General features: G+C 36.6%; 1 protein-coding gene across 3 annotated transcripts in view; it reads left to right on the plus strand.

The window, feature by feature from the left end:
- SLC25A12 (solute carrier family 25 member 12) overlaps positions 1–12804 on the plus strand; it is a 198042-nt gene that overhangs the window by 142022 nt on the left and 43216 nt on the right. For all 3 annotated transcript variants that reach the window (XM_032408150.1, XM_032408158.1, XM_032408167.1), the window contains 4 exons: positions 6384–6530; positions 8678–8816; positions 9472–9565; positions 11132–11216. In XM_032408150.1, coding sequence (XP_032264041.1) covers positions 6384–6530; positions 8678–8816; positions 9472–9565; positions 11132–11216 — 465 coding nt within the window. The remainder of the gene's footprint in view (positions 1–6383; positions 6531–8677; positions 8817–9471; positions 9566–11131; positions 11217–12804) is intronic.

Consider the following 12804-nt stretch of genomic DNA (forward strand, 5'->3'; position numbering starts at 1 on the left):
GAAGAAAGTAGAAGAGGACAGAATTCACAAATATGTGGAGATTATACAACACACTGCTGAACAATTAATGGGTCATAGAATAAATCAAAAGGAAAATCAAAAAATATCATGAGACAGGGGCGCCTGGGTGGCTCAGTTGGTTAAGCGACTGCCTTCGGCTCAGGTCATGATCCTGGAGTCCCAGGATCGAGTCCCGCATCGGGCTCCCTGCTCAGCAGGGAGTCTGCTTCTCCCTCTGACCCTCCTCCCTCTCATGCTCTCTGTCTCTCATTCTCTCTCTCTCAAATAAATAAATAAAATCTTCAAAAAAAAAAAAATATCATGAGACAAATGAAAACACAACATATCAAAATGTATGGGCTACAACAAAAGCAATTCTAAGAGGGAAGTTTATAGTAATAAACACCTACATTAAGAAAAAATAAAGAACCTACCTTTGCATCTCAAGGAACTAGAAGAAAAATAAACTAAGGTCAAAGTCAGAAGGAAGAAAATAACAAAAGTCAAAGCAGAAATAAATGAAATATGACGACTAGGGAGACAATAGAAAAGATCAGTGAAACTAAGAGCTGTATTTTTTTTAAGATAAACAAAATTGGCAAATGTTTAGCTAGACTGAGGAAAAAAGACTTAGAAATGAAAGAGACATTACAATTGATAAGAGAAATACTAAGGATCATAAGAAACTACTGTGAATATTTGTATGCCAACAAATGAGATAACCTAGAAGAAATGGATAAATTCCTAAAAACATACGCCCTACCAATTCTGAATCATGAAGAAATAAAAAATCTGAACAGACCAATTACTAGTAAGGAGTTTGAATCAGTAATTAAAAACCTCCCAACAAAGAAAAGTATAGGACCAGATGGCTTTCCTGGTAAATACTACCAAACATCCAAATAAGAGTTAATACTAATTTTTCTCAAACTCTTCCAAAAAGTAGAAGAGGAGGGTACACTTCTTCCAAATTCACTTTACTAGACCAGTGTTAGCCCTGATACCAAAGCCAGATGAGGACTCTGCAAGAAAAGAAAATTATAGGTCAATATTCTTGACGAAGATAGATGCAGATAGCCTCAACAAAATATTAGTAAACTGAATTTAATAGTACATTAAAAGGAGCATACACCAAGATCAAGTGGGATTTATTGCTGGAATGCTAGGAGGATTCATCATATACAAATCATTAAATGTGGTATACCACGTTAACAAGATGAAGAGTAAAAATCGTATGATCATCTCAATAGATACAGATAGAGAAAAAAATTGACAAAATTCATTATCCTTTCATGATAAAAATGCTTAGCAAATTAGGTGTAGATGGAACATACCTCAACATAATAAAGCGCATATATGATAAGACCATAGCTCACATCATGCTCAACAGTGAAAAGCTGAAAGCTTTAAGATCAGGAACAAGACAAGGATGTCCACTTTTATCATTTTTATTAAAAAAAGTACTGGAAGTTTTAGCCAGAGCAATTAGTCAAGAAAAAGAAATAAAAGACATCCAAATTAGAAGGGAAGAAATAAAATTGTCCCTTTTTGCAGATGACATGATATTATATATAGAAAACCCTAAAAAACTACACAACACACGCACACCAAAAACTATTAGTACTAATAAATGACTTAAGGAAAGTTTCAGGGTACAAAATCAATATACAAAAACAGTTGCATTTCTATACATTAATGATGAACTATTAAAAAGAGAAATTAAGAAAACAATCCCATTTGTAGAACATCAACAAGAATCAAATACTTAGGAATAAATTTAACCAAGAAAGTGAAAAATCTGGTCACTGAAAACTGTAAGCCATTGATGAAAGAAGTTGAAGAAGACAAAAATAAATGGAAAAATAATTGTGTTCATTTATTCAAAGAATTAATATTGTTAAAATGTCCATACTACCCAAAGTGATCTATGGATTCAACAGAGTCACTATCAAAATTCCAATGGCACTTTTTACAAAAATAGAAAAACAAGTCTTAAAATTTGGAACCACAAAAGACCTCAAATAGCCAAAGCAATTTTGAGAAGAACAAAGCTGGAGAATCACACTTTCCGAATTCAAACTGTATTGTGAAGCTATAGTATTCAAAACGGTATGGTATTGTCAAAAACAGACACATAGATCAATGGAACAAAATAGCCCAGAAATAAACCCATGCATATATGGTCAATTAGTTTCTGACAAAAGAGTTAAGAATATACAGTGGAGGAAGGGTAGTGTTTTTAATAAACAGTGTTGGGAAAACTGGATATCCACATGCAAAAGAATGAAACTGAACTCATGTCTTATACCATACACAAAAAGCAACTCAAAATGGATTAAAAACTTGAGCATAAGACCTGAAACTGTAAACTCTTAGAAGAAAACAGAGTAGGTAATCTCCTAGACTTCAGGCTTGGCAATGATTTTTTTAATTTGACACCAAAAACAAAGGCAGCAAAAGCAAAAATAAACAAGTAGGACCCCATCAACATGAAAAGCTGCACAGTAAAGAAATCCGTCAACAAATGAAAAGGCAACCATTGGAATGGAAGAAAATATTTGCAAACCACTTATCTAATAAGGGATTAATATCCAAAATATACAAGGAATTTATACAACTCAATAACATACATACATACATACATACATACATAAAAATAAAAATGGGCAAGGGACCTGAATAGTCATTTTCCCAAAAAAGACCTACAAATGCCAGGAGGTATATGAGAAGTTGTCCAACCTCACTAATCATCAGGGATAAGCAAAATAAAACCACAATGAGATGTTAACTTCATATTTGTTAGGATGTCTATTATCAAAAAACCAGAGACAACAAATGCTGGCAAGGATGTGGAGAAAAGGGCACCCTTGTACATTGTTGGTGGCAATGTAAACTGGTACAGCCACTATGGAAAACAGTATGGAGGCTCATCAGGAAATTAAAAATAGAGCCTCCTTATGATCCAGCAATCCCACTTCTGGGTATGTATCCAAAGGAAACAAAAAGTCACTATTTCAAAGAGATAGTTGGACTCCCATGTTTATTGTAGCATTATCACAATAGCCAAGGTATGGAAACAACCAAAGTGTCCATTGGTGGATGAATGGATAAAGAAGATGTGTGTGTGTGTGCGCACATGCACAGACACACACGTGAGAATATTATTCACTCTAAAAAAAAGAAGGAAGTCCTGTCATTTGCAATAATTTAGATGAACTTGGAGGACATTATACTAAGTGAAATAAGCCAGACAGAGAAAGCCGTATTACAAAGTATCACTTCTATGTAGAATCTTAAAAAAAAAGTTGAACACATAGAAACACAAAGTAGAATAGTGGTTGCCAGGGGCTGGGTTGGGAAGAGGGGTGGTGAGAGAAAGCCTCTCAGGAGAAGCTGGAAAAACATTACAAACTTTCAATTATAGCATGAGTAAGGTCTGAGGATATACTGTGTATCATGGTGACTGAATAATACTGTGCTGTATAATTGAAATTTTTTAAAAAAGATTTTATTTTAGAGAGTCGGGGTTGGGAGGGGCAGAGGGAGAAGAGAATCTTAAACAGACTCCACGCTGAGAGTGGACCCCGACGTGGGGCTCAATCTCAGGACTCTGAGATCACAATCTAAACTGAAATCAAGCGTTAGGATGCTTAACCAACTGCACCACCCAGCACCCCTGTATAATTGAAATTTGCCAAGAGAGTAGAACTTGAGTGTTCTCATAAAAAAAAAGATAACTATGTGACGTGATGGATGTGTTACTTAACTTGGTGGGCCTCCTTTCACAGTGTATGCATGTATCAAATCATGTTTCACACTTTAAATATATTATGATTTTGTTAATTTTATCTCAATAGAGTTGAAATTTAAAAAAAAGTAGAAGAGTGGGAAAAGAAAACTTTGTCAAATCATGCTGGTTGTTTATTTTGTACTTAACCAGTTGAGTTTTAGTTTCTCCACTCCTGTTGCTCTTTTCAAGAAAATCCAAACATTTAGATGTTTGATGATAGATGTTACAATGTTTAGATGTTTTCCTCAGTGTTATCATTTAATTTTTTAAAGTTATGACTATTGAAAGATTTAGTACTCTTGATATACTTGTCTCTAGCCTGCCAACCTGCTGAGAAAAAATATCTTAAAAACTTGTTTTGTTGCTGGGATGCCTGGGTGGCTCAGTCAGTTAAGTGTCTGCCTTTGGGTCAGGTCATGAACCCGGGGTCCTGGGATCATGTCCCACGTCAGACTCCTTGCTCAGCGGGGAGCCTGCTTCTCCCTCTCCCTCTTCCTGCCACTCCCCCTGCTTGTTCTCTCTCTCTCTCTGACAAATAAATAAATAAAATATTCAAAAAACACAACAACAATGAAAAAACTTGTTTTGTTGGAGAGAGATAATGAGCAAATGTATTGGTTCTTTTAGAGGAGGCGGCAAGCACTCTGTTGTATGTGAATTTGGTTATTTGGTCAAACGACGCATTCCTCAGTTTTCATTTGAGCACCCACATATAGAAAAGATGTCTCATGGGGTGCCTGGGTGGCTCAGTCGGTTAAGCATCTGCCTTTGGCTCAGGTCATGGTCTCAGGGTCCTGGGATCAAGTCCCACATGGGGCTCTCTGATCAGCAGGGAGTCTGCTTTTCCCTCTCACTCTCCCTCTGTGCGCACATGCTCTCTCTCTCTCTCAAATAAATAAAATCTTAAAAAAAAAGATGTCCCTTTAAAAAAATAAGAAAATTAAGTTTTAAATAACATTAAATATTTTAATCTGACATCTAAAGCATATTGAACATAGCCTACTTCTTGCTTGACTTAATATTCATTTAATTCTGGTTGTCCAAATGTATATTACTTATTCCAGAGGTAACCTTGTCCATAATAATTTGTAAATGGTGTTATAGCTTAATACCTGTGCAAGGAAATGGGAACTATTTTCATATTTACTTATAGTGCTATAGAGTCCAGTATGTACAATATTAAAACCAAGACATGGATGTTTAAAAGAAATTTAATGTTCACAGTTATTACTGGTGCTTTCACACTATTAATAAAATCATATTGTGAAAAAATTGTTTTGTTTAATATCATACAAATACAGAAAGTTGCATACAACAAATAAATAGTTTGATGAGTTATGAGACAAACACTTAAGATAATTTAAATGTCTTTGAATTACCACTGATCTATCACAAGCCCATAGGAAAATAAATTAGTAAAATGTTGAGACTTCTGCCAAAAACTATTTTAATTTTTTTTAAAGATTATTTATTTGAGAAAGAGAGAGTTCACGCGCACACACATGCGCTCAGTGGGGAGGGGCAGAGACAGAGCAAGAGAGAATCCCAAGCAGCAGAGAGCCTGACCCGGAGATCACGACATGAGCTCAAACCAAGAATTGGATGCTCAACTGAATGTACCACTGGGCACCCCCCCAAAAACTATTTTAAATGTGAGAAAAAGCAACATTGATTTGTAGGCTTGCATAAATAAATTACAATGAAAATTGCAGTATTGTATCTATGAATAATATATATTTAGATATGAATTTTATTTCTAGAGTTGCAAATAGTGTGAAAATGGCATCCAAGAGCACCATTATTATGTTGTGATAACAGATTTATTTGAATTATGTTATGGGTCGTCAGGACAGAAATGCTCCAGTTTTGACTTTTCTATAGTATTTAGAGTATTACTGGCACATTTTATTGTTTTTGTTGATATCATTTATGACAAAAATTGGCTGCCCAATAGTTTAAAAGTTCAGTGATCTTTTGGATTATTTTACAGTTTATGAGTAACTGCTTCTCAAAGCCAGACAGAATGATAGCTGAACACTAGTTATCGGTTTGTTATTCATAACTTTCATGTTAGAATTACTAAGTATTTCTCTTACCAGTCAGTAGAGTTTCTCACGAAGTTCATTTTTAAAAATTGTTTGAAAAGTAGTCTCTAATTCATTGAGAGGGAGAAGGAGACATTATAATTGCAGTATTTAAATTGAAATACTGAAAATGAATCTAAACTTTTAATTCAGAAATTACCCTTGGATAAGAATGCCTTCAAGCAGGAGAGAGTACATTTTAAAAGTCGAAGGAAAGCACAGAACTGTTTTCAGTGCTGGAAACTTTTCAAGTAAATGAAGGGTTTTTTCCTCCTCCCTTTTCTTTATTGCCATGCTGTGCTTCATTCTTCCTGAGGAATAGTGTGTGGTACATTTTCAGGAAAACAGGTTCCTTTTAAAAGAAATCAAAAGTTTTATAAATTCAGAGCTCTACCGTGTTGATTTCTGTAGTAAGTGCATGTAGGGAAAGAATGTCCTTCCTTTTCAAAACATGCAGTTGGGATGTGCTTTGACCAATCTAATGTCTTATTTCTAACTTTTCTCTCTAGGAGCTGCAGTTGGAACACGCAAGACAAGCCTTTGCACTGAAAGACAAAAGCAAAAGTGGCATGATTTCCGGCCTGGATTTCAGTGACATCATGGTTACCATTCGGTCTCACATGCTCACTCCCTTCGTGGAGGAGAACTTAGTTTCAGTAAGTAGAAAGCAAGTACTTCATTGTGTATTTCCTTAAAAATTTTGAACCATTTTGTCCTGGCTTGCCTCCTTGGACCCATCGAACTCTCTAGTATTCTAACTTTATGTTTGGTTGTAGAAGGTAAACAGGTATGTGTAAGGGAGGTGGGGGTGATGGTGAATAGTCTTTCCCCAGATCATCAGAGCCACCATCTTGCTCTCATAGATTTCCAAATTGTTCATTTCCGTTTATAGAGTTCAACTAAAGAAAACAAGGGAGTTTGTAGACAAGGGTGTGCAATTACTTTTTCCTGCAGCAGTACCTCTCCCAGACGCTACTGCCTTCACCCTGGCCTCTTTCCGCCCCCCAGGCTCCCAAAGCCTTGCTGTAAAGATGGCTCCTTCCTTTGTTGCCTGCAGGGTGCTGTTTGCTAGAGGATCATCACTGGCCTCTGCACTGTTTTAATAACCATGGCCGTGGCAGAAGGTATGGAGGAAATATGTGGGCATCAGCCTCTGTGGCTCCCTCCTCTCTCTGCCCCTTCACCTGTGCATTCAGTCTGCATGGACCAGACAGGTTTTTTTTTTGTTCTGTCAAACTGCTAATCTCTACAAAGTAATCATCTGGACCAATAGCAAACTGATGTCATTCACTTCCTCACAAAGAGTGGTGAAACTTTCCTCACTTACCAGTTTTCTTGTTCATGCATTGTACTTATGTGTAAGTTTTTGATTGCTGCTTGTTTTAAATGGAGGGAAGCCAATGAGTGCTTTTGTTGTTTCAGCTGAAGATCATTATCCCTGATTTAGACCGGGGTAGAAAGATCAACTTCTGTTCTTTTTCTTCAGTGAATTTGAACATGGAGCGTGTCACCTTGTTCTACACATTTCACCTCCTTGACACCTGTCTCCCACTCCCTGAACCCTTACCTCATACCCCAGCCAAAAAATGAGAGAAGGAAGGGAAGAAAGGGAGAGAGGGAGGAAAGTAGTGGTAGTGGTAGGGGGATATCCTAGAGGGAAGGACTCAGCTCAGTGCCTTGGAGTGAGGGGACCCATTTAATCTTTTCCAATTGGGTTACATAGACCTATTATAGCTTCAGCTTACCAAATGGCATTTCAATTCCTGAAGGAATGTATTAAATAATTTGAGTTCTGCTTTTGGGTCACTGGCATCCAAATTCAGGCTAATACACATATCATCTATATTTGGGTTAAGGCATGTATGTGAGGGATGGGTGCATTTGCCTATCATTACCTACACTGTTCTTAGTAGACCTTTATGATTAAGGTCACGCTGGTATTTCCATTAAGTATTTCTTTGAGTTTTTAATAGAGAATGTTTTCAATTATATGGGTTCCTCTGACTGCTGGCTTAGAAATTAGGCTTTTACAAACTATGAAAAATATTCTCTTTTGAGTTTATGTCCAACTGGTAGGCAGAGGGAGAACTTACCTCCTCACCTTGCAGAAGTAATGAAGGCCGCATTGCCCCCCATTGCTCCGCAGGCATGAGCCTCTTCTGCACCATTCCACTAAAGATGTAATTCATGGTGAATAAATCCTCTCTAGATTTTCTCTACATTTTTTGGAGTTTTTGGTAGTTGTACCTTTCATGATGTAGGTTCAGAGCCCAGCACAGATTGTTAAATATCTTAATTATAACAGTGGCCTTTAAAAAAAAAAAATTAGGAAAGTTGATATAGTGACATAGTCTTAAAATGTACAGTTAGCACTGGTTTTTGTGTACGTGTATAGGAATAAAAACAAGTTTAAAAAATACTCCTTATGTTGTACATTGATGTTTGAATTATGCTGGACTAGCAAGAGTTCCATAGTTAAGGATCTTGAAAATCCTGTTTAAATAACTATTGTTTTTGATCTGTGATAATTGTATTTGTTGTTTCTGACCTTATAGGTAGATGAACCGTGAAGTCCAACTTCCAGATGTTGCTTTCTTCCTTAAAACCTAAATTACATAGACCTCCCTGAGGGCGTGAAATGCACTGTTTCAGTACGATACTTTCTTTGTATTTATGGACTGGTTGTTAATCATTTTAATAATGAAGAGTCCTTTGGATCTTCTTTGGGAAAAGTGTAGTGTCCTTAAGCATGTTTTTTTTGTTTTCATTTGTTTTTTAAACTTTTTGTGTTGTCATTTCCTAGGCAGCTGGAGGAAGTATCTCACATCAGGTTAGCTTCTCCTACTTCAATGCATTTAACTCCTTACTGAATAACATGGAGCTTGTTCGTAAGATATATAGCACTCTAGCTGGCACAAGGAAAGATGTTGAAGTCACAAAGGGTAAGATTTTAAAAATATGTATTGATTTGAATCTGTATTTTTACTTTTCTTTCTCTAGGGCATGAGATTGATCTAAGTTTACCACTCTGAAGCCAGATCCAGAAAGTATGTTGCTATGTGTATATGCTTCACTTGGGCCCTAGTGGTCTCCAAAAATCCAGGTGGAATTAATGGGATGCTGGGGTCAGGAATGGAAAAGTGGCTTTGACAGTTTTGAAAAGAACCTTGGCCCAGTCTGTCAAACTGGTCAGTGGCAGTGTGGCGCAGCTTGTTTGTTCTAGGAAAGAGTTGCCACAGAAAGACGGGCAGGCCTATTCTTTCTGCTATATTGTAGTAGGGTGTTTTAGGTGATTGGAGAATAGCCAATTCTTTTATCTTGTAACCCTGGAGACCAAAGCAAATAAGCAGGATAAGAGAGAGGATTCTAATGAGATTGCTTTATCTTTGAAATTAATTTATCTGTTTTTGCTGTTCACGATGTTAACATTTTATCTTTTGCCAGCTTTCAGAATTACATAGTTGAACTTAGGTATTTAAATTCAGTTTTAGATTTTTAAAATAATACTAAGATGCCTTTTGCTTTCAGATTATAGTTGGTAAAGTAGAAGCATATTAAGAATTTTTAAGATTTTAAAATACTTTCTTTTTCTTCTAGAGGAATTTGCCCAGAGCGCCATACGCTATGGACAGGTCACTCCACTAGAAATTGATATCCTCTACCAACTTGCAGACTTATATAACGCTACAGGGTAACTATTTCAATAATTCTTTGTGTTATTTATTATAGGACAGTTCCTTTAACATGTAAAGCAGGGGTATGCTTTTAGTTCATTTTAACAGTAGTTAATTCAGTCTACAAATTCCAAGAGAGATAGGCAATATGAGAAACAGGGAAGGAGGGAGAGATAGAGGAAGACAGACCCTTAGGTCAGGGAGATGAACAGAGAGAAAGGGAGAAAGGAAAGGGAAAAGGAAAAGAGGGCAGGGGAAGGGAGGGAAGAGGTGGAGAGAGGGAGGTAAAAGAACAAGGTTAGCTTAAGGGGCCTGAGAGGGAAATGGGGGAAGGAAGAAAAATGAGAGTAAGGGGGAGTGAGAAGTAAGAGAAAGTTGGGAAAAACTGATTTCATCTGGACTCGATTAAATGTAAGAGACTTGTGAAAATTTGCCTAAGTTTATCAAATAAACTGAAGTACATGTTCAGGAGTCTTATAATCTTTTTGGTTCATTGTAAATGGTCATTTTACTGAATAGTATGTATCATTATGTGTTAGAGGGTGTCATTTTTGTGAAATATGCCTGTGACATTATCATCATAGTTACCATCACGGACAAGCTCAGATGTTTTATGCCTCCACGTCACAGACTAAAAAAACCAAAGCACATTGAGAGTTTTTAATTTGCAGAGTTCTTTTGCAAATCAAAAGAAAAACCTTCGTCTCTGGCAGGATTTGTGGGATAGGGGACATATGCTCTATTAAGTAATAAGATTTTTTTTTAGATGACTTTAGAAGTTATTTAAGTGTAGGAATATCTGAAAAATGGGTTTTAACTGTAGAGCTGAGGACTAATAGAAGCTGAGTATACCTGGGTGATTTATTGCCTTCATGCTACATAATGAATTGTTGGGCTGGAGATGATACTGAACATACCACCCCATCTTTGGTGATTGATGTGAAATATCAGGCCACGTCTCATCCATCTAGAATTCACATTTTTAGCAAAGGTTCTGAGCTTCCTTCATGATAATAAATGGCTTCAAAAACGTGCTTTTCAAAACTGGATCTGAAGGACCTACCTCGTTCATGGAACATACTTATTTTTAAGTAAATTTTTTGAAAACAGTAGTGCATGGTTCAAAACTCGCAGTTTAAAAGAGGGTGCCATAAAAAGTCTGTCTTCTACCTTTGTGCCTTTCCTTAAAGGCCAGCAGTATTTATCAGTTTTGTGTTTATCCTTCTCAAGGTACTTTGTACCTACGCATTAAATATGTACACTAAAGAAATACCTTTAGTATGTATGAACTGTCAATGTCTATACTTCGTTTCTGGTAATTTTAGTTCTTTTATTATGTATCATTGGGGAGTCTTATTAAATTTATGTACTCCACATTACTTTTCTGGGGTCTTTTGCTTTTGTTGTGGGAACCTGGGCCTGGAGATTTTTTTCTCACTAAAAAATGATCTGGGTAAATAGAGAAATACTATTTTTAAAGCATAGTTCTTTTCTCCACTCCTTTTTTCCCGAAGAAATATGATCTTGGTATGAGGAGTTTGTTGGTGTCTAACCATTTTCCTTTCCCGTATTTTTGCCTGAAGGCGCTTGACTTTGGCAGATATTGAGAGAATAGCCCCATTGGCTGAGGGGGCCTTACCTTACAACCTGGCAGAACTTCAGAGACAGGTAGGAGGCGTCTCATAAATAGAATCACCTTCAAAAATGCTGAAATCATATGTACGCCACAGCCTAGAGCCTGTGAATGCTATGAAAATTAAAAACTACTTTCCAGAAAAACACTCTACTTAGCTCAAAGATTACCTTTATAGAACTGTTACCCCCATCCTCATGGAGTATTTTTATGGGGAACTAAATTTATGGGTTTTTTTTCTTTTAGCTATTAAGATAAGGAAAATAAGAGTGCAAACATACATGGGCTTGACTTCCTTCTTCCTAGAACTAGCAGTCTTTTCATTTGTATAGTGACATTTAGATATTAGTGTTAAGTTCATTTTGAATCATTGGGCTAATATTTATAGGGCTTTTAAAATGTAAAACAGTCTTCTAATGAAGTAAATCTTTCACTGAGATTGTGTTTGATAGATTACAATAATAACACAGGAAAACTATGTAATTAATGAACCAGAAAGAAAACCTTGACTATTATTACATTTTTGATAAAATATTAGCATTTTTTTCTTAAAGGATGATTTAAACAATAGCTCTGAGTCCCATAAAGTTAATACAGTCCCATTTCTGATTTCAAAAATACTACCTTAGTGGGAAAATAAACCCTGTGATACTACGTGGAAGAGTAGAATGGAACAGTTTTTTTTTTTAGGTCTTGTTTTATTTTTTATTTTTTTATTTTTTAAGATTTTATTTATTTATTTGACAGAGAGAGACACAGCGAGAGAGGGAACACAAGCAGGGGGAGTGGGAGAGGCAGAAGCAGGCTTCCCATGGAGCAGGGAGCCCGATGCGGAGCTCAACCCCAGGACCCTGGGATCATGACCTGAGCCAAAGGCAGATGCTTAACGACTGAGCCACCCAGGCGCCCCTTTTAGGTCTTGTTTTAAATTGAAACCCTTAACTTCTGTAGTACTTGGAGGCAGCCTCAGTTGTAGTGATGGTCACATGGCTTTGTGTGTGGGGTGAAGGTTAGGAGGGCTACTCCCTGTCCTCCTGCTGTTTCCCTGCTCTAATAGATGAGGCCTGTGTCCCACATGATTCCTTAGGAGACTGTGGTGCCCTAGGAGACATTGAAAGGGTGTGGGGAGACAGGGAAGAAGACCAGAAACAAGGAGAGAGAGAAAAAAAAACTAAATGGGCATGCCATAGAAAGAGCCCAAGTCTGCTTTTTCTTCATTGCTGCCACATGGGTGAATAGCCATCTGTGCTAGTGAAAGATCAGGCATGTAAGTGGGGTTCACTTTGGGAAATTTTGATAGGAAATTTTTCTTCTACTTGAGCTCCATGGAACGATGATTCTGCGTCTGAAGCTAAATACAATTTCTAGTTGTACTTTACATAATAAACAAGAACTTTTTAGTTAGTAAGTAGATTGAAAATGGAAAATATTGCTTTTATATCTACATTTTATGGTAATACTTTCTTTGCTTGGAATGGAATAAAGCTTCCCGCAGATTAAAATATACCTGTAACTCATTACAGTTTAGCTTCTTTAGTAGCAAAAAATTATTATCTGCTGCTATCAAAGTTTATTTCCACTGAATGTTCTCAGATCCTTTAAAAAAATAGGTGGATTTATTCC

Source organism: Phoca vitulina, unplaced genomic scaffold (assembly GCF_004348235.1).
Source record: "Phoca vitulina isolate PV1807 unplaced genomic scaffold, GSC_HSeal_1.0 scaffold1, whole genome shotgun sequence".
Classification (NCBI taxonomy): Eukaryota; Metazoa; Chordata; class Mammalia; order Carnivora; family Phocidae; genus Phoca; species Phoca vitulina.